This window comes from Schistocerca serialis, chromosome 3 (assembly GCF_023864345.2).
Source record: "Schistocerca serialis cubense isolate TAMUIC-IGC-003099 chromosome 3, iqSchSeri2.2, whole genome shotgun sequence".
Taxonomy (NCBI): Eukaryota; Metazoa; Arthropoda; class Insecta; order Orthoptera; family Acrididae; genus Schistocerca; species Schistocerca serialis.
Window position 1 is genome coordinate 924331289 of NC_064640.1, and position 23599 is coordinate 924354887.

At 44.8% G+C, this 23599-nt stretch overlaps 1 protein-coding gene across 1 annotated transcript in view; it reads right to left on the reverse strand.

Moving 5' to 3' along the window:
• LOC126471186 (dual specificity protein phosphatase 10) overlaps positions 1-23599 on the reverse strand; it is a 224364-nt gene that overhangs the window by 11656 nt on the left and 189109 nt on the right. Inside the window, exon 4 of the mRNA XM_050099293.1 lies at positions 2588-2920. Within this exon, the coding sequence (XP_049955250.1) occupies positions 2588-2920 (333 nt within the window). The remainder of the gene's footprint in view (positions 1-2587; positions 2921-23599) is intronic.

The window sequence follows — 23599 nt, forward strand, 5'->3', positions numbered from 1 at the left end:
AATAATTCTCTGCTTGTGTGACTGGTCAAAATGGTGACTAGTTTACACAGAAAGTTAATGTTTAAGTGCAGAGGCAGCCAATACTATGAAACTGTTCCACATCTCATGAAAAAATTTTACAGCTTGGAATGAAACGCAACCAGTCACAAGCGACAAACTGGAAAATTTTAGGATCTCCTTTAATGTCTCTAAGTCTATAGAACGCTAACTTTAGATAATTCGTCCTTGGGTGGCAGTATTTTCTTTCCCACAATTTGCTCCTCACAATGGCATCGTCTGCAGCAAACAACCACATACTCTATGGCTAGCACTAAAGAACTACTACTACTACTACTACTACTACTACTACTACAATAAACATCATGCAGAGAGCCTGAAGTTCGTAAAATCTGACACTGCATTCACCCTGAGTTACCAATTTCGTTCATCTTTAGTATGATTTTAGTACACAAATTTATTAATACGATGTGTATCAGAAGTGTTTTCGAAAACTAGGTTACATTTCTTCCTTTCCTTTCACTCTTTGTTACTGTTATGGACAAAATTACTTTTGTAATCTTAGGTCGTGGGTCATACGATTTACAGGCAAGCAAGAAATTACAGCTATTCTTAGAAACCACTGCAGAGCACAGATGAACCATGAAAATGTGAATCTTGTGAGCTACAGTCAGCAGCACTGACACTGCATGAAAGTGTAAAAGGAGCCTTAGTTTCCATTACTTTCGCAAATACAGCGGCGACTGGTGTTCAGGTAACAACCACAGGTGACTAACAATTCTATTCAGTTATCCACTTTAGATGCTATCGTCAATGACTGCAGACGTAGCAACGCGTCTAGGAGTTAAAAGCTGCACGAGTACCGCAGTCTAGCAGTAAGTACTGGGCGTTGCTTTTAACTCCAACGCGTTGACACCAGCCCAAGTAATGTCAGAAGCAATTTTCAGCACAAATTTCTGTGGACAGTGGCAGTCCTTAGTTACCTCCAATGACGAATTCCGTGGAACTTTATAGTTAAATATTAACAATTAACATACCATCAGATTATCCTATGACAAAAGTATATACGCTTGTGCTACGATCGCAGGTTCGAATCCTGCCTTGGGCATGGATGTGCGTGATGTCCTTAGGTTAGTTAGGTTTAAGTAGTTCTAGGGGACTGATGATCTCAGATGTTAAGTCCCATAGTGCTCAGAGCCATGTATACGCCTGTGTTACTTATAATGATACATAATTCAGCAGTGGTGAATTTACTCACTGGTCATACCAGACTAGAGTCCATTACCGCAACAACATTTTCGCTGTGTTCCTGTCTTGCGCTATTTCCTTCCATTCACCTTTAATACCTACACTCCTCGAATCAGCCTTCACGCTGTCCTTCCATCTACGCCTCTGTCTCCCCACAGGAAGTTTTCCCTGTAAGTGCCCTACCAGTACTCTGCGCGCTGCCCTGCCCTCATCCATTCGAGCTACGTGACCCGCCCATCACAGCCTACGTGATTTAATAATACTGATTATGTCAGGGCTTGAACAGACTACGTGAACCTCTTCGTTATGCAGTTTTCGCCACTCTCCGCTAATGTCATCGCTTTTTGCTCCGAGAATTTTCAAAAAATGGTTCGAATGGCTCTGAGCACTATGGGACTTCAGATCTGTGGTCAGCAGTCCCCTAGAACTTAGAACTACTTAAACCTAACCTAAGGACATCATCACACACATCCATGCCCGAGGCGAGAATTTCTCAAAATTTTGTTTTCAGATACTAATTCTACACGTATTATATAATTAATTGGTTGAATTGGTGGGTGGCTAGAGACCAAATAAATGCAGTAGATGTGGTGTCACCGCCAGACACTACACTTGCTAGGTGGTAGCTTAAATCGGCCGCGGTCCATTTAGTACATGTCGGACCCGTGTGTCGCCACTGTGATCGCAGACCGAGCGCCACCACAAGGCAGGTCTCGAGAGACGGACTAGCACTCGCCCCAGTTGTACGACGACTTTGCTAGCGACTACACTGACGAAGCCTTTCTCTCATTTGCCGAGAGACAGAATAGCCTTCAGCTAAGTCCATGGCTACGACCTAGCAAGGCGCCATTAGCCTTACATCGTTTGATAGTTATCGTATGAAATGTCTCATCAAGAATGCTGTATTCACAACAAGGAATAAAAGTTAAGTATTCGAGGAGCTGCATACTTTCCTTATTAGCATTCACTACTTATCCTGTTCCAGAATTCACGCCCGTCTGCGTTAGATAGCGTGCATTTCGGCCTCCTCTATCTACAAGGTGTTGGCACATTTGCCAACACATCAGTAGAAGCAAATGTCTAACACTATAGGGCTTTAATAGTCACGATTGTACGTTATCGTCTTCCTCAGACCTTCGAACTGAGTTACCCAGACAGTTGTTGGGGGTGGATCTTTAGTTCAACCTCGACCCCCGCCAGGGTGAAATTATTTTTCCACATTGCCAAAGGACGAATAACTGTACGTGACATAAAAACCAAGGAATAACAGAAGTTCGAACCCGAGAACTCTGAATCCGTATTCTAGAAGATAATGAGTGTCAGGTTGGATTAGTGTGCTCACCGATGAAGTCGAAGGCCTCTTCGAAGTACTGCTTGATGTTCTGGTGCGTGGAGTCGGCGGCGGGCAGCTGCTTGTAGGAGATGTCTGGCGCGGCAGGCGGCGGCTGCAGCTGCTGCGTCACGTTGAGCACACGCGTCACGCCCAGGCGGCGCAGGCAGTCGAGGTTTTGCGCGTCGCGCGCGTTGCCCAGCACGAGGAACGGCAGCACGCGCGACGCGGGCGCCTCCTCCACGCGCTCCGCCGCAGACGACGACTCCGCGTCGCCGTCCGCGCACAGCAGCGCGTTCTCGCACAGCGCAGAGTGCCGCCGTTGGAACTCCTTGTGGCCGCCCGCTGAAAACAGTCACATCTGTGCAGTTACTGTTTCCAAAATTGCCAATAAACGTGCACAAAAATCACTGCAAAATGAATGCTCGCTTACAGTATTATAGGATGACTGAGGACGACTTCGTCTCAATCACGGAGTATCAGGGCCTCCATGCTAACTCATCTCTTACGGGAAAGTAACGAGAAAAATATCCGAAAATTGACAGCACTTAATTCCTGTACTGCGACATAAAATTATAATCACGAACAATTTAAATTGGAAGGAATACACAAAATGTGGGGAAGGCTTACCAAAGACTGCGTTTCATTGGCAGGACACTTAGAAAATTTAACACACCTACCAAGACTGCCTACACTACGCTTGTCCGTCCTCTTTTAGAATACTGCTATGCGGTGTTGGATCCTTACCAGATAGGACTGACAGTACATCGTAAAAGTTCAAAGAAAAGCACGTTTTGTATTGGCGCGAAATATGGGAGAGCCACGAATGATACAGGATTTGGGATGGACATTAAAAGAAAGGAATTCTCTCACGAAATTTCCATCAACAACTTTCTCCTCCGAGCGCCTTACACCGACTTACATAGGGAGGAACGACCGCCAAGGTAAATAAGGGAAATTAGTGCTCGTACGGAAAGATATAGGTGTTCATTCTTCCCGCGCGCTATACGAGATTGGAATAATAGAGAATTGTGAAGGTGGTTCGATGAACCCTCTGCCAGGCACTTATATGTGATTTGCGGAGTATCCGTGTAGACGTAGACGTAAAATGGGCAAACAGATACTAAATAGCGATAAAAATCTCGCCGTTAAATTACGGGGACGACCAGGGCTTGCTGCAGTACAGATAGGTGCGTCGGACCCTCCCCGAACATGGCGAGGAAACTCGTCTCGCGATTCTTAATACATCTGAGGTGGAAGCCATCGGTTTGGGAGTAGAGCGAAGCTGGAGATGTGGTCTTCAGTCCTGAGACTGGTTTGATGCAGCTCTCCATGCTACTTTATCCTGTGCAAGCTGCTTCTCTCCCAGTACCTACTACACCCTACAGCCTTCTGAATCTGCTTAGTGTATTCATCTCTTGGTCTCCCTTTACTATTTTTACCCTCCACGCTGCCCCCCAGTACTGAATTGGTGATCCCTTGAAGCCTCAGAACATGTCCTACCAACCGATCCCTTCTTCTAGTCAAGTTGTGCCACAAACTCCTCCCTAATTCTATTCAATACCTCATTAGTTATGTGATCTACCCATCTATTCAGAATTCTTCTGTAGCACCACATTTCGAAAGCTATTCTCTTCAAACTGCAATCGTCGAGCGGCCGCCCTTCTGTAGTGCCCTATCTATGGCACGGAACGTCGACATACCTGTGGAAACGTGTGACTCGTTTCAGTGCTATAAATGTGCACCGTTTCTGTATCAATAGGAGACAAGCGTATCTTATCACTTTCTCATGCAGACAACTAAATCTCCGATGTAGAAACTTTCTACCGGGCGCACAGCCACGGACACGCACTGCTGTTAAATACGGACACGGGTGTTGCTTATGACCTGTTTCCCTTATTTTCACCGGAAGTGCCAACACTTCTGGGCAAGCTTCAACGCAGTCTTAACGAAAGGGGCAAAGTTTAGATACTGCTCCGAATTTTTCTTTTCGAATTAAGTTCTTGCGAGATTTCATTCTGACAGTCTCCGGTCATTTGACATTATGACAAGCTACGACTCCATCGCGTATATACGTTGTACGACGATTTCACGTTTCTCTACAGCCTGCACAAGGTGTCTTCAATACCTAATCGGAAATATTTCCTCATATGTAATCCATCCAGACTGCAGCAACACTATCCTCTAAATAATACAAGCGATGGTCCATCTAGCACACCAACATGATACCTGTGTCTGCAAATTATTCCGAAGGCTAACATGCTGTAATTCCAGGCCCCTGCGGACGTACTATCCGTATTTAACGTCTATGCTTAATGGAACAATCTTTGTAACTTATAACACTAACTACCCTCTTAGATCTATCCGTGCCGGAATATTTTGGGTGAAAGCGCGCCGATTTTTTGCACGATCTCGTTACTAGGGGGCAATGTCGTTACAGGTAGATCACAACGTTCCGATTGCCACATAACCGATAACACCTGCTTTTGAACTGTACCCAATGGGTAATTTCGTAAGCCCTACAGCGTAAAATAAGTTTATCAGCACATACGGCTGTTCACACGATCCAAAGATAGTATAGAGCGACGTGCGTCGGACTATCACGATGAAATTGAGCCCAAGTTTTACGATAATTTCGCTACTGAATTTTCTTCCATCGCCTTGCCACGTCCCTGCAAGTGTACATTCCGTTTCATTGTGTGTCTACATTTTATGAGTTTGTGAAGTCAACTTAAGACGCAGAAATAGTAACCACCTTGCTGCACCGACGTACACTGATTAAATAAGTTCGTGACTTCCCAAATTAAAAAACCACTGTCTGCACCAACAAAGGCAGATATTTATCAAAGAAGTCCCAACGCCTTCCTTGTCAATAGAGAAAATGGATGTTAATACCAATAAGGGCATCACCTATGCAGCTGAGGAAGTATAAGCACAGCCTTGCAAACGTAGCACATGGGTCGTACGTTATTACAAACGACTACAATATTCAGATGTATTATAAAATTTGTTAATTGTTAACTTTGCAAGTAGTTTGCTTACAACGACCCACGAAGCAGGAAGTGTGAAAAAATGAAAATTCCGCTTTAATGCTTTCACGATTTTCATGGAAGCTTGACTCAAAAACATTGCCTCTAATAGCTTTGTTCAGCCTTTGCTGATCACCTTCAGAGAAAATTGCAAGAATTTTATCGTGGTAGTGCTTCAGTCAGCGATCAATTATCAAAATCTATTCCAGAAAATGATTCCCATGCGACTTACTGGTAGACAGCCCCATCTTAGGCTGCCACACATTTCAATTTTGTAGAAGTATTTAGCTGTGCAAAAGATTTGTTCTCTCTATGTTACCGTAGGTCGGAAACACGCTACGTCAAATGGTGTAAAGACAATACTCAACAAAAACTCTGCCGACCAAACTAAATTCGTATGCGCCATCATGTGACGAAACGCAACTTTGAAATATCCGTATTAACAGTAATGTAACACCTAAACCTTCAGATTCCAGACACTAATCGGTACCAAACACTGTGTCTGCAGGGTATCAACCGAACCACCGATTTAGTTCGTGCTGTGTTCTGACGTCCAGTAGAACATGCGTAAACGGTAATTAAAAGTAACACCAGAACTACGGAGTACAGACAAACCATACCTGAAGTGTGAATGTGCAGCTTTGGTGAGTTGACAGAGCGCCACATCGTGGTACTAAAGGTCACGAGTTCGAAATCCATTGATATCTTTTTTTAACAGATTACACGTGAAATTGTTATATGGGAGAACATTTTTCTGCCGTGTAAAAGGATGTTTCAGAGTTTGTAGCAATGTTCTTTTGGCAGTCTGCTTTCGCTTCGTTAGCTGAAGGTAGTAAACATATGGAGTTTATTTATATAGATAGGTGTGTTATCTATACAAATTGACGCTGTGCGTTTGCTACTTTCAACTAACGCAGCGAAAGTAGACTGCTAAAAGAGCACTGCTACAAATTCAAACATCCTTTTACATGGCAGAAAAATTCTCCCACAATCTCACGCATAATTGTTAAAAAATCACAACGTGTTTCGAACTCGGTACCTTTAACACAATCTGACGCTCTACTGACACCAACCAGAGATCTACACATTGAGCTTTCACAGATATGGTTTGCCTATACTCCGTAGTTCTGTTACTTTAATTACCGTTTACGCATCTTCTACTGGACGACAGTACAAACTAAATCGGTGTTTTGGTTGATACTCGATCGAAACAACGTTTGGTACAGAGCTGAGCGTCCATCTGGACGTTTGGGTGTAAACACCAACAGACTGGATTTTCCACGACTGAAAGTAACTGTCGCGAAGCACTTTCAAGAAACTGATAGCTTGTTTCTTTTGTTGCGTTAAACGTTTGCCACAAGGCATCGATAAAATGGAGAAAAACAACGTACGACGGCGCATTCTTCAGCTGTCAGTACGCGTGGCAACTACCGGAACGGTGACACGTCTAATTCATGCCGTATGTGCTGTCTCACTGACAGCTCTAAATCTCGACAGCGAGTTTCATCACAATGTAGTATCCTTCCAAAGCCATAACATCAGTATCAGAAGAGCAAAATGTTTCCACAATTGTTTCCAACACATTTTACAGCTTATCAGATTCAAACTCTAATGTTTCTCTAAACATTTTTGGTACAAATGTTTGTTTTTATACAAACTTTAAAGTGCGGCCTCGTAGCAGAGATATCGTCGCAATTAGTGAAAGAATTCTCCACTACGAAAGACGCACCGCTGCCGCGGACCAAAGCTATCTAGAAAACCCAGCTACAGAGAACAGAACGTAATGCAAACCGGAAATAGTGATAGTATCCAAGCGCGCAAGATTCATTTCTGCTACAAGGCAGTCCATGTGACTAAAGCGATACCGTAACAACCTCAAGTCTGTTGTGACCTCCGTTACGTAGTCCCAGGTCTCTGGTTTATACCAGTAAAATGACAATTCGGTTGAGTGCTGGTGAAGCCGATGAACGTTTCAAGCTAAGTTTACAACAGATTGTCCATAAGAGTAGCATAATGTTCCCGTTCGCGACACGTTTAAACACTGTCACATTTAACACTTTTCACAAAAATCAAGCAAGGAAAATTCAGAAGCATACTGGATAACATACTAGACTCATCAGAGTCGTTTATGCATGTTGTGTACATATATCGCACAAAATATGGAAAACGTGAAACGGTGGATCCCACTGCGAAATTTTTAACAGGACGTTCCTACCTGACTGCCTCTTCAGCATTACGGTGGCGCTATTTGTAATCACTAGTGGCCAGGAGAGTCACTGTCATATTCTCTTTACAGCCTCGGCAGCTGTGAGCAAGCGAGCAACCGGCCATTCCATTGAGGGCCGGGCGTGAGTCAGCTGCCGTGAGTCACACGTCTGACTCACCCGCTATCAACAAGTGCTGCGCCTCCTTCCGCCCTTCTTCAAACACTTCTGTGCAGTCTAAACGTAATCTCCACTTCGCAGACAGTACACCCGTCTGTCAATTACCATTGCGTAGCCTCCGTTGAGTCAGAGGCAAATGGTTTCACGATAAACAATTCCAATGTTTCCGTATTGAAGCACAGCAAACCGACCCCAGCCAATGATCTGAATCCTAATTCGTTGTATCAACGGACAAAGTAGCGCTATCTTTAGGACATGGTAGCGCACCTACTGAAGACAGAAAAAGCACCACAACTAACCTAGTTTAATGTAGGTACCCAGACGAAGATAGCTACTTCAACAATGAACAGCGTCTGCATGCAAGTTTTTAACACTTTCACAAAAACAAAAATACAGCTTAAAACGGAAAGAAACGCCACACTTTACCTAAGTGTTACATTAAATCTGTGAGCTACTGGGTAGCTGTGCGTAATCAAGTCTCATTTCCGGGATAGGCAGCTAATAACTACACAAGTATTACAATGTTCTGTCAGAATACACATTCGAATACGAAGAATGGGATTTGAGACCATTTTTGTCTAATCGATTACGAAAAAATAACTGAAGAATAGTACAGAAATGAAATGTTGAGATGGTAACGGAAAGAAAAATCCGCATGGGGAATGAGAAGTTTCTACTTAAAAAGCTTTGGGGGAGAAACAAAGCGCTTTGCTAGAGAAATGCTACGCTACATACCCCAGGAATGCAGCGGCAGGAACCTTAACACTAGACACGGCGCGTCCTTCTTCATTGCTACAGCAATACCGACTGCCAGCCGCCAGGAACAGGGGCCAGCGGCCAGATGTGTCACGCTGACGTCAGCGCCCCCTCCACCGCGCCTGCTGGCCATGAAATCGCCCCTCCCCGCCTCGCCAGCGCCACACACGGCAGATCCCAATTACGTCAAGCACGATGAGTCGCCTAGGAAATACGCACAATTTGGCATTGTCGAGTAGTCTCACACGCTTTCCCTTGGCTGCCGCGCTTCCTCTATATTCAATATAACAACTCGCTGCATTTGGCGGACGTTGTAAAGCGAAATAACTGTTTCCTAAACTCGCGACACCGGTTGTCAGTTGAAATTCTAAGCGGACATCTTCAGCTGTCATAAGTTACTGTAAATGCCAAAACGATCAGTAAAAGATAACACACGGCAGGAAAGATTGAGCAGTACTATCAGGTTCGTGCTAAATTGAAGTTTCAAAGTACCCCACTAATGTCATGGCCACAGTTGAGCGAAGTGCAAGCTAATGGCGTATCTCCATTTACGTTATAACCCCCCCCCCCTCCTCCTGAGTTTACGTTTATTTTCTGCACAGGCCTTCCATATCTCAGTGCTGATAAATCGTGTGTGGCGCGAACGAAAGAGCTTTTTTGTTTGTTAACTTATAATCATCTATGAAGCAACAGTTACAGTAACGCTATTTTGTGCGTCGAGTAAAAGTGAAAAAAAGAGTTTTAATATATGATTTCAGTATTGTGAGCCCTTAATGGTATCCACATTTAGGGAAGTAGCTTGTTCTCTTTAGAAGCGCAGTTTTTATTTTCCTACTATAATTTACCGTTATTAAAGTTCACTAATCGTGTACAAGAAAACTAGTATCAAAGAGGAAATACATACATTTTCTCTTTATACCCCCCCGGGAAAGATCCTTTTCGTCTCGTACAGGAGTAATTTCCGAGTGCACATGTAACTTATTTCGTTCATCGCAGATTCCATGGGTTCCCATATATGACGGCAGTAGCGCTTGGAGGACTACTGGCAAAGCGCATGCCTAGAAACCGAAAGGTCGTGGGATCCAGCTCCCAATCAGAAATTGAATTATTTTAGTGTGCCATTACGCTAGCCTTGACCGCTCAGTGATGGGAAGATATACCAGGAACGACAGGTGGTTCGAATCCCGCGTTAAACTGTAGATATACTGGGTGGGGGCATGCAAGCCGCTGAGGTGGCACCCAACTGAAAGACTTGCACCAGATCGCTGAACATGCCTCCTAAGGGATTCCTAGTCAATCATGGCATACGGCTATTTATTTATGTTTTATGAGGATAGTTTTACGTCTTCAGTCACCGGTCTAATGGATATCCTGCAGACGTGAGAGCTAGAGTCAACGTTTATATAGATATAGCCACTGAGCCAAAACATTACGACCACCTGCATAATAACGTGCTGCAGCCGTTGTGCGTGCCATGGATTCGACAAGTCGTTGCTAGGTTTCCGGACCTCAGTGGCTCCAGATGTCTACGCCCATAAATTACGGGCCGACGTCTTGTCGGTGCGGAGCTGGCACTTGATGTGTTCCATTGTGTTCAGATCAAGCTAATTTGGCGGCCAAGGCAACAACGAAAGTTCAATATCGTGTTCCTCAAATCACTGTAGTCCGATTATGGCATTTGTCAGGAACAGTTATTATCCCTCTGGAACGTAGTATCGCTGTCGGGCAAGATATCGAGCATTTAGGTATGCATGTTGTCCGCTATAATGTTCATGTAGCATGCAGCTGCCATGGCGCCTTCAATTACTACCACAAGTCCAACTGAAGCTCACGTTAATGCCTCCCATAGGGCACATCAAAATCTGGACCTACGAGCTGCGTTCGTGGCGCAGAGCATGTTTCGGGCAACTATCGCCTGGATAACGGCCTATCTGGACACGACCTTCGACCTGGTGCAAAGAGAAACGTGATTCATTCGACCAAACGACACGTTTCCGTCGGTCTACGATCCAAACTCGATGATACCGTGCCCACTGCAATCTTATGGGTCAATATGGGAACACGTATGGGTCATCTGCTGAACTCTATTATCAACGTGGGCGGAGTGCTGTGCTTCTGAACACTTGTGCCTGCATCAGAATTGCAATCTGCCACCAGATTGCCACATATCGCAGCCTATCCTACTTTACAGAGCGCGCGAGTCTCCGACCTGCACATTTTGTGATGAGAGATGGACGCCCTACAACTTGTGGCCTGCTCGTGGTTTCTCCGTCGGTCGACTACTTTCCACACGTGCTCACGACAGCAGCACGCGATCTTCCGACCAGTTTCTCCGCTTCTGAGGTGTTCGTTCTCAGGTAGCGGGCCATAACAATCTGCTCTTTGTCAAAGTCGCTTATGCCAGTGGGTTTCCCCTTTGCGGCTCGTGTCGTGGGTACAATGATTCGCCACTCTTTTTCTGTATTTTACTGTGTAGTATGGGACACTTCATCGTGTCACGTTAAACAAGATAAGATTTCTTTATCTATTTCTTCGTTTTGGGGAGGTTTTGGAGGGCATCTGGGACTCTCAAACCCACCACCAGTGGTATGTATCAAATGGATGGGGCGTTAACCTTGAGGAATAAGCGTGCACGGAATTTCGTAGCGGTGCCAAGCCACCGGCTCCGCCACTCCGTCTCTTGTGAGTAACTGATGGTGCCTTGTTTAGACTCAGACTCAAAAAGTTGGTAGAAAGTTGCAGAACTTTTCCTAATTGCTTCATAGGTGATTTCCACGTGGCTTTCGGTGTGGAGATCTACTATCCTCTTTTATTGGTGCGTGCGCAGTATACTGCGAAGGTATATATTCGTAGGACCTGTATCTTCTTGCACTGTATAGGGCTGGCTTTTCTCCACACTGAGCTACTACAGACGATCTTCGCTTAAACAGCGGACTTAAGAATCTGAGACTGGTAGGCGTGCGTACCGGCCGGGGTGGCCGAGAGGTTCTAGGCGCTACAGTCTGAAACCGCGCGACCGCTACGGTCGCAGGTTCGAATCCTGCCTCGGGCATGGATGTGTGTGATGTCCTTGGGTTAGTTAGGTTTAAGTAGTTGTAAGTTCTAGGGGACTGACGACCTCAGCAGTTAAGTCCCATAGTGCTCAGAGCCATTTGAACCATTTTTAGGAGTGCGTAAATAGACACTGTTAACAAAAGGCATCAATTCTGTGGCCGTACTTGTGGCGATGCTGGGTAGGTCCTCAGCGTGGGCGTGAAGAAGAGCTGCTTGTCTAGCAGGACGCCAAGTATCAAACCTATCGAACCTAGGGACTAGTCGAAATGTAGGTACGACGGTCTGTTCATACTGAAATGGTTACAATTAAACTTTCGGTACTTGAGAGGGCCCTCATGAAAAACGAGTGATTGTAGAACAATAAAACTTTGTGGAAACAGTTGTAAGAACAAGTGGAAGAGAAATAACGAATAAACCATTAAATGAAACACATTTTTGATTTCCACATGAGAAGGTAACATTTGTTAACTGTGTACCATATTTACGTTGCTCAATGTGAGGACCATCTGCATCCATGACAGCCTGGAACAGCACTAGAGATACAATTTCACAAGTGCTCGCAACACTTTTCGAACAGTGGACCACGGAATGTTCAGCTGGCGTGGAACGGCTCGTGCACTGTTTGAAGATCACACAATGCGTCCAGCATTCTCAGCTATGGCAACTGTAACTTCTTTAACAAATTGTGGCGCAATCGGCTGTCGGCCCCTCCCAGGAGCAATTCCCAAATCGCCAGTTGAGTCTAACTTCCGAACCACCTTCTTAAACCCCGGTGTGGAAAGAGGACCTCCCGTATTCTCTGAAAGCGTCGACACTCGAGACGAGCAGCAGCACAATTGCTGTTGTTTTGATAACACAGCTTTACGAGTAAAGCCCTGTCCCTGTTGCCCAGGCCCGTATTGACCGTCTGTAACTGTAATGCAATCTGATGCTTGTGTTTCAACCCTACGTTGCCGTACGAGTACCGCGCCTAGCCGCAAGTAATGACACTAACACTACAGACAACACAAATCCAGGAGTGCACAGTGTGAAAATCATTCACGTAAAGTTTGGTACTCATATGGTAAATAGTTTCCCGTCTATACTGACTCAAATTATAACCTCCCTATACAACATCACTGTCATCTACGGGTTAAGTTTCATCTCTTTGTGACGGCACCAATCGCAGGTCAATTCTGACTGCCTCTGAAAACGTCGTATATTAGTCGCAGGGCGTCTGCCAGTCGTGAAGAAAGTGGTATCATCAACGAACTGGGCCAACTGAACGTTTGGGACCGTAGATATGTCAATTACACAAAGTGGGAAAAGTACCAGCGATGAAACTGGGTAGGCCAGCTGTGGTAGTTTTTGCATCCTATCACCTGTCGGCAACCCACACAACCACTTGCCTATCGTGGAGAAAGCTGCGCTGGTAATAGTTACTTTTGTGGTCTGTTCTCGTATCTTCCGCAGAAGGTTCTCACGTCACATCTTGTCATGCGCACACCCATTGTCACGGAAGACCGTGGCAGTACATCGACTTAAGCTAAAGTTGGAGGTGATACGTTCCAACAGACGGAGAAGTTGCAATTCGGCGGACACTTTCTGTTGAAAGCCAAATTCATCGAGGCGGATAATTTCGTCTGCTATTCGCTTCTTTGGAATGTGTTCCAGTAGCTTGGTCGCACTTCTGAGTAAGCTTATTCGACGATAGTTCTTCTGGGCCCGTCTTCCACTAGCATGGAAATTAATAGGTCTGTTGATGGGCGATGTAAATATGCATAAGAAGCACGAGAGGCTTACGTGGTAAATTCTTGAGGCTGAGACTCAATATTGCAACTAGCCCAGCGGCCTAGCTGTTGTTCTGCTCCTTGATGAACCCACGAACCTCGCTGGGCGTTGTAATTCGTGGATGATAGACAGAAGGTAACTCAAGTTAGGAGACTGAGCAAAGAGAATACTGCCATTTTCCATTTTATATCGCTTCCCTGTGTTATCATTCCTCATTTGTCAGCCACCGGTAGCTGAGTTGTTGCCGGCACGGTAGCTCAGCGTGTTCGGTCAGAGGGTTAGCTGCCCCCTGTAATGAAAAAACCGAGTTAATCGATCACCAATGTACATAAACGGATGTCTTACGACGTCCGCCCTGAGGAGATTCAACGAACAAAGGCGAACAAAATGAGACTAAAAAAAATAGTGGTCAGCGCGACAGACTGTCAATCCTAAGGGCCCGGGTTCGATTCCCGGCTGGGTCGGAGATTTTCTCCGCTCAGGGACTGGGTGTTGTGTTGTCCTAATCGTCAACATTTCATCCCCATCGACGCGCAAGTCGCCGAAGTGGCGTCAACTCGAAAGACTTGCACCCGGCGAAAGGTCTACCCGACGGGAGGCCCTAGTCACACGACATTATTATATTCCTCCTTTAAATGGTACTACAGTCTCCAGAACTTTACCACCCATGTGGTTAATGTTGCTGCTGCCTTCTTTGCTCTTGCACATGAACGTTAACTCGCATTGATTCAAATTTAAATAGAGGTGCTGTTGAGTACAACACGTTCAGATACTGTAAGTCGTTCTGCATCGCCTTTGACCCGTCTGTAATAGGATAATAAACCACATTACACTAACGACCTAATGATTTCCATTTCGGTTCGGGAAAACTACGCAAACGAGTCACACGCTACTGGGAAATCATTTCCTGAAAGATCATTCGTAAGCCGCGCAGTGCAAGAAAGTAGGGGAGGCGGCATTGACGTAAGCCTGTACTAGGACAAGCGGTGAGTCACTGGAAACTAAAAATTGCAACACAGGGCAGCGTCGCCGCGTGCGTGCTCCGCGCGCCCACTGCCACAGTGGATGGTATTTGCGTTTCAGCGCAGAGCATATCGCGCACCATTACTACTTATTCCGCCTTTTGTCCCACAACAACCAACTCAGTTGTCAATAAGGCACCATTTCGCGCATCTGACCACTTGCATCTTAGCTGTAAATGGGTTCAGACTCAAGACGTTCAAGATTATGGTTAGTACCAAACATCACTGCAATATGAATGGCCGGGAGTGCGTTGCAGTCCACTATACACGAATGGGGTTTATAAGGAATTGCAGCTTATCCGAAGACCGCGCAGTCCTCGTGTACTCACGGACAGGAACCGCCGAGCATTGCGGGGAATGGCTATAAAATATGACATGAAATCAGAGGATGCAATGGTCGAGCATCTCCTCATAAGCTACACACTTCTGCAGTCAATACTAACAAGGGAACATCCCCATCGCACCCCCCCCCCCCCAGATTTAGTTATAAGTTGGCACAGTGGATAGGCCTTGAAAAACTGAACACAGATCAATCGAGAAAACAGGAGGAAGTTGTGTGGAACTATGAAAAAATAAGACGTGAAATTTAACCGACAGGAAGAAGATGCTGTGATATGCAAATGATTAGCTTTTAAGAGCATTCACACAAGGTTGGCGCCGGTGGCGACACCTACAATGTGTTGACATGAGGAAAGTTTCCAACCAATTTCTCGTACACAAACAGCAGTTGACCGGCGTTGCCTGGTGAAACGTTGATGTGATGCCGCGTATAAGGAGCAGAAATGCGTACCATCACGTTTCCGACTTTGATAAACGTCAGATTGTAGCCTATCGCGATTGCGGTTTCTCGTATCGCGACATTGCTGCTCGCGTTGGTCGACATCCAATGACTGTTAGCAGAATATGGAACCGGTGGGTTGAGAAGGGTAATACGGAACGCAGTGCTGAATCCCAACGGCCTCGTATCACTAGCAGTCGAGATGACAGGCATCTTATCCGCATGGCTGTATCGGATCGTGCAGCCACGTCTCGATCCCTGAGTCAACAGATGGGGACGTTTGCAAGACAACAACCATCTGCACGAACAGTTCGACGACGCCTGCAGCAGTATGGACTATCAGCTCGGAGACCATGGCTGCGGTTACCCTTGACGCTGCATCACAGAACGGAGCCCCTGCGATGATGTACTCAACGACGAACCTGGGTGCACGAATGGCAAAACGTCATTTTTTCGGATGAAACCATGTTCTGTTTACAAAATCATGATGGTCGCATCCGTGTTTGGCGACATCGCGGTGAACGCACATTGGTAGCGTGTATTCGTCATCGCCATATTGGCGTATCACCCGGCGTGACGGTATGGGGTGCCAGTGGTTACACGTCTCGGTCACCTCTTGTTCGCATTGACGACACTTTGAACAGTGGACGTTACAATTCAGATGTGTGACGACCCGTGGCTCTACCCCTCATTCGATCCCTGCGAAACCCTACATTTCAGCAGGATAATGCACGACCGCATGTTGCAGGTCCTGTACGGGTTTCTCTGGATACAGAAAATATTCGACTGCTGCCCTGGGCAGCACATGCTCCAGATTTCTCACCAACTGGAAACGTCTGGTCAATGGTGGCCGAGCAACTGGCTCGTCACAATACGCCAGTCACTACTCTTGAAGAACTGTGGTATCGTGTTGAAGCTGCACGGGCAGCTGTACCTGTTCACGCCATCCAAGCTCTGTTTGACTCAATGCCCAGGCGTATCAAGGCCGTTATTACGGCCACAGGTGGTTGTTCTGGGTGCTGATTTCTCAGGAACTATGCACCCAAATTGCGTGAAAATGTAATCACATGCCAGTTCTAGTATAATATATTTGTCCAATGAATACCCGTTTATCATCTTCATTTCTTCTTGGTGTAGCAATTTTAATGGCCAGTAGTGTAGATGGATGGGAAGAGGTGATTTGGAGTGATGAATCACACTATAGCCTGCGGTAATCCGTTGGAGAACGTTACCAGCCATAATTTGTAGTGCCAACAGTGAAGCGTCGGAGGAGGTAGCGTTACGGAATGGAGATGTTTTTCGAGGTTACGGTATCGTCCCCAAATTGCGATTAAGAAAACGATAGATGCGGAAGGATATGAGCACATATTCCGGCATTGTGTGCTGCGTACAGTAGAGAAACTGTTCGGAGACGATGACTGGTTATACCAGCATCACAATGGCACCTTGTCATAAAGCAGCACCTGTGAGGCAATGGCTCATGGACAACAACATTCCTGGATTGGACTGGCCTGTCCACAGTCCCTTCCTCAACGCAATGGAAAACCTCTAGCTTGAGGTAGAATGCCAAAGCCCTGCGTCCGATAGCACTATCTTCAGACTCTTGAGAAAAAAAAATGGGCAACCATTCCTCGACAAACATTCAGAATCTTCACTGAAATTGTCCCAGTAGAGTTAAAGCCGCCATAAAGGTGAAAGTTGGGCATACCCCATATTAATGCCCGCTAGTAGACATCCGGGTACTTTTAATGAGAAGTGTATTCTGCCATGTTACGGCCTTAGCCGGTCGCGCTAACGCCACTGCCCTGCGGCTGTCGCTTTCGAACGGTATTCAACACCCGCATAAAGCTTCGAACCTCTACCTATCGAAAACAATGGAGATGCGCGTCGCACTAGAGCACCAAACGTTACAACTAAGTATGAACTACAAAAACGCGAAAGATCAGGAAAATCGGTGACCATTTGGGTGTATGTTTCCCTTGTAAACATCAGTAGTATCGAACGTCTTTTGAAATTCGAGGAACAGAGATGCCTGGCGCCTTCAGGATCTCATTAGTGACAGTACGGAAAAGAAATTTCTCTTTTGTGATCGAACACCGACGCGAAGGGGGGGAGGGGGGGAGGGAGGTGGGTTTATAGGCGCTCAATAATAACAGAAGCAGCAAACTTTGTAATATGGCACACGCACTAAAAGTATGCATTTTTGAAAAATAAACCGCAAACAGCTGTTACATAGTTCTCTAGTAGTCCTACCCGTTTCACGACGTTATAGAGTTGCGTCTTCAGGTACATCTAAATAAAGAACAGCAGCCTATGAGGGATTTATAAATCATAAAAAATTTTAGAAATGGCAAGAAACTACGGTGTAGGGAATTTTTTAGTCGAAATAGTGACAAAAGTATAAAAGTACGTCATCTCTGAAAGGACGACAAGTTGTAGAACCAGGAAATTGGATTTATTGTGCTGGCAGGTGCCCGTAACGGTTCTTACCGACATCAAGAGATCCGTTCCAGGAAAACTGGCTTTATTTGTTTTGCATCTCTTTACTGTTCTCCTATCGATTCTAATTTTATTCTACAGCCACTTTTTTGGTGCTCTTCACTACATTCTGATTTTTGATCGCTACTACTATTTAACATCGTTATTCATCTTTAAGTGCTTTATATTGGTTTTGCTAGTTCATTGCCCTTTCAGAGCTGACCAGTTTTTACTGCCGTCTTCTTCATTTTGCCTGTTTCAAATTCTGACTTTCGTCACCATTTCGACGAATTTATTATAGCCCGACTGGGAATGATGGGATATTCGACGCGTTCAACTTTTTCGTGTAAATGATATGAAAATAAGCGAGTTGATTACTATATTTCAGTTTGCTTTTGTTATCAACTGCGAAGCATTGCCGGGTTCCATAGCATCTTTATAATTGCGACACGAGATGTGTTTACAGAGTTGCACGTATACGTTCTCGTGCAACCTATGGCATGTCGACTAAACCACACAACGTTAGAAAATGTCTGGCATAATATGGAACGGTAGGTCAAGCGTATCCCTACAGGATATAATCGTTTGTGAGTGATTTCACTTATATATGGCATACCTGAAAAAACTTGTCGACACTTCCTCGCCAAATTTGGACCACCATGGAGGGTAGAGAGGGTGTTAGCGTGATGTCTCAGATGTGCTTACAGCTGAAAGCTGGGAAGAGTGAAGAGGGAAAACTCGTATTGAACGACGACGAGCGAGTAAACGGCTGCATGCTCGCATCTCACATATCAACTGGTTAAATGGGTCTACAAGTAATACAACGGCCAGCTAGCCTCTCGTTTGCCGTGTAATGCGGGATTAAGAAGGATCAATCTGATACATAAGCACGGCGCTCTACTGATTTAGAATTACTGTTCATTCGTCTTCCCTGCATAAGCTACGATCCCAGCCACAACTTGCCTCACAGCAACAACTGTGAGACATACGTCCCACACGTGTCTTAATTAGACAGAGTTATTCGCTCTCATTGTCATGGTACCGATGGTGCCCATACTCGATGGCAAGGGGGACCGCCCCGCCCTCTTTCCATAGCTCTCAGAGAAGGAAAAAATATGGCGTAGCCAGGTGTTTTTCCTTCAAGAAAATGATTTAAAAATCGGTATTACGCAGGTTTTTAACAGGGTCTGGACTGGAACTTCTTTATGGCTATCAAAATATTGTACCCGTTGGACACTGTAGACCGGCAGTACACCCGTGGATATTTTGATTATCAAATACGCCGGGAGAAACTCAAGAATCACTTCTTTATGGCTACTTACAAGTCACCATTCCAAAATATCAAAAGTACTCCGCCCCTCCCAGACATTCTCCTCCTCCTCCCCCTCTCCCTCTACAATCTATCATATTGGCGCCCTTGTATGGCATTCTGGCATTCAGTTGAGCTGACTGATAAATGTCTCGCTTCTGCGTCAGCAAGATGTATGCGCACCCGTGCGCTTATCACGTATATCAGTTATATTAAAATAAGAGAGCCGCTCTGATAGCACGCGGTGTATTTTTGCTTCTAAAGAATGTGTAAAATCGTGTTATTAAGTGCTTAGTGAAAATAATTTCAGTTATTTATTCGTTACCGTGTTGATCGCTACCTGGTTTAGACGTGCCCGTCCTCTAAGCTGACGACAAACTTCCTTCCTTAATTCCTAAATGTGCGAGCGTGAAGAATAGTAGAGGGAGTTTTCAGAAGCGACGTTATCGCTTAAAACTAGCGAGCAAGAGTTTAGAAAGTACAAGATTTAAATCGTCCTTGTTCGCTTAAACCATCTGGAAATCTCCCTCCTTGCGACGTAGAGAATGACACTACATGGCCTGTTCTCTATCGTCTACGCTCTGAAGTCGAAATGTCCTAACGTTATCTCCACAAATGTGGATTTGCTGTCATGACTACCAGCTGACCAGCGTCCGGCACCGAGGAAGCGATCCAAATGATCTCGACGCTGGCCGCGTTTGGTCATCGGTGGAGTATTTTTCTATGCACGGACTTGTTTACTCTAAGTTACTTGACTTTCGTGTTCTGTAACCTTTTGTGTTTCTTCGTATCGATGATTCTGACACCAGTAAACCGATGAGAAAACTGAGCCCGATATCCTGCGATGAGGTGCCCTAGCATTCTTCGATTCTGGTACGCATCACTTAGACCGACAGGACTCGTTTAAGGCCACATTCAACACTGAGGGATGGCGAACAGAACAAGTTTGTTGAAGCGCCAGAGAAAAGGGCGACACGTCAGGATAAAAAAGTAAGGTAAACAAACTAGCGACGGCTTCGAAAGAGAGCAACAGCGCCCTGTCGCTAACACCGGGGCGCTTGATAACACAGCATGACTCAGTACTCGTTAACAATTATCTGCTGGCACGATTGGGAGATAACATGCAACACCGCGAGATATCTTCTTTTAACGTTGAGGTTACAATGAACGTCTCGCATGAAGACGTGTTACTGCTCCCTGCTTCGAGTTGCACTTACGCAGCGTCAAAGGGAAAATGCCGAACGTGTGTTGTGGCACTGTTCCAGTTGCGCAGTAAACCTCGTGCGAGATGGAGACAATCGTCGAGAACTGGTATCATCCAGGGAGTTTGCTTGTAAGGTACTCACGAACTGGACCTGAAGCCACAACACATGTTCTTTATTTGACGTGCCGGGTTTTTATGCTCAACTAGATTTCCTCTCTGTTGGACCACCACCCAACCAAACGCGGAAGCAAGTGCCAAATAATTCAGCGATTGGTCACACTCAGCATTACGTTAATGCAGACCGAGTTAAACCGAACGAAAAAATAATTCGACAAAGAAAGACAATTCTAAAATTACGGTGGATAATACAGGGTGAACCACAACTCGACTGACAAAATTTCGTAGATCGTACAGAAATTTTTTCTGGGTATTTTAGTTATGGAATCACATCTTACAGAGTAATACCGTAATTATGATTCTGTGTTTTTTTTTGTTTTTTTTTTACCACAGTTACCTTGGCTCTGTGAAAACATTTTCACAATAGTGAAAAGGCCTGTAATATCCAATACATTCTAACATGCAAGGATACGTACAGATACAAACGTACTGTGATGCGACTGACGTCGCTGCGGAAACAGTTCTGAATAAGAAACTTCCTGGCAGATTAAAACTGTGCGCCGGACCGAGACTCGAACTCAGGACCTTTGCCTACACTCCGCTGTAGAGTGAAAATTTCATTCTAGCAACAACCCCAGACTGTGGCTAAGCCATGTCTCCGCAATATCCTTTCTTCCAGGAGTGCTAGTGCTGAAAGGTTCGCAGGAGAGCTTCGGTGAAGTTTGGAAGGTAGGAGACGAGGTACTGGCGGAATTAAAGCTGTGAGGACGGGGCGTGAGTCGTGCTTGGGTAGTTCAGTTGGTAGAGCACTTTCCCGCGCAAGGCAAAGGTCCCGAGTTCGAGTCTCGGTCCGGCACACAGTTCTAATCTGCCAGGAAGTTTCATATCAGCGCACACTCCGCTGTAGAGTGAAAATTTCATTCTAGTTCTGAATAAGGTCGTTGTGACGCTCTTCCGTGAACGACCCACAAGGCGCAAATCGGTCAACTCTTCATTAGTAAACTTATCGCTACTGCTCTGTATCTCTGTCAGTGCACACGTAACGCTGCAGGAAAAACAGTCTAGAGACAGAACTGAGCAGTACTGAATACCAACATGGAGACGAAGAGTAAAGTGAATATTACTTTGGCAACAGCAGGTACCGACAATGAACAGAACCAAGTTGTTTTCGAAAAAGACACAAGACACATACAACATACCGTCGTCAGTTGATTTGCACTGCTGTGCAGATACACTCTGTGGTGGAAACGAGCTATCGTGTTTAAACGTGGCCTTGAACCAAATGCGAATGAAATTTCTCGATCTATTAATGTATCAGCGTGGACTGTCGGACGCGTTTATAAGGTATGGTGTATGCGTGAATGAAGGCAAGTCGCCAGGTTGTAGTCATACACTTCCCTCGCTACAGGGTTTATCACAAAATCGTCCTAACCTTCCGCACCTTACGTTATGAATTACTAGCGACACAGTTTGCAGACACGCCAGCACGTGTTTATTTTCCACAAAGCGCCGTAACACTCCATGGAATACAGATATGAATTATTGATAATACTACTGCAAGAAACGCATAAGGGCAGAACCTACGTATATCTCTCCATACTGATATACACAGCTGCAGGGGAAATAGTTCGTAAGTCATTCTGCATAGCAGCTGTAGTGTTCTTCTGGGAAAAGCTACTTCCCCCACCACCACCACCCCACACTTATTTGCAGCTGATAATTGAAATTTATGTAAAATCCGTTTCCATAAACAATGGCTGAGAAGTGCTCAATTTGTAAGTGTGACATTGTAGCATCTTGCCACTGTCTGTCGTTGACAGCATATTGTAAAGAGGATGTCAAATTGAATACCTTTCAGCCGTCAATTTTCAACCTTACTTTATTTGGCAACCAGTTTCAGGGTTTTACTACGCCATCTTCAGGCCCCTGACAGATGTGTAGGAAGAATCTACCTCGGTTGTGTTCAAAACAGGGGCCAGCGATACTAGTATTAGTAGATACTTGCTGCAGTAATCACTTCAACCACTGGCAGGTAATTTTCAATTAATTGAATATCATACAAGACACATGTAATGAAATTAATATTCACAGAAATTCCGATAAGAAAATGAATGATGTAAAGAAAAGATGAAACAAATGAAATATATTTATACGATGGTTGACATAATGTGGCAAAGGAGCAGATGTAAAAAAAATAGATTTAAAGCAATTAATCGAATAAAAATAATGATCAAAGTGATTTCAATAAACATTTAAAAATAAAAACTAGAGCACAACTTTCAACCTCACGCACGGGAAACTACTATCCTATCCTACCAGACTGTGTAATTCGCCTTTTTAACATTACTGAGCATTTTTCGTTAATTACTCGCAACCATACTGTGTAATTTGCCTTTTTAATGCTATTGAGAATTTTTTCATCAATTACGCGCAAACGAGGGCCCACCAAGGTGAATGACTTCAGGGTGTGATACTGGGATCTTACCCTACATCACTGTATTTCAAAAAATCGATCCCACCGCTAGGGACCTCTCCTTGTCAGTAACAAACATCAAAATGGCAGTACAGTTTATGCAAAGTAATCGCAGATGACTGTCACTGACTTGCTAAGTAGGCACATGTTGATTGTGATAGTCGCCTGCGATTAAATTGTAAAGTATGTACTCCCACTTTAATGCTGCTTATTAAGATGAGGCAGACTCATTAGGTCACGCTTGGGAATAAACCAGTTGGTTCGTAACTACTCGCCATACATGTGCACTGCAATTGTAGCAGATTTGTTAATAAACGCCTCATGACATATACATTGTCATACGTATGCATGACTTTCAGCTTGCGTATCCTGCTGTTATACATGTAAGTTACAAACAATGCTGACGTAGGCACTTTATGTTCAATATATCTTTTATTACTTACTGTGTGTGTGTTGAGAATGCTTTACATGTGTTCTTGCTGTATCACTAACGACATAAAAACAGTTATCAGCACAGATACTCTTCCACCATGTTAAAGTGTTTAGTGTTATGTAGCGTCGCCAAATGTGGGATGAATTTAGTGTCGCCTATGGGCGAAGGTTTATGTTTGTGATTGTGTGTGTGTGTGTGTGTGTTTGTGTGTGTACAC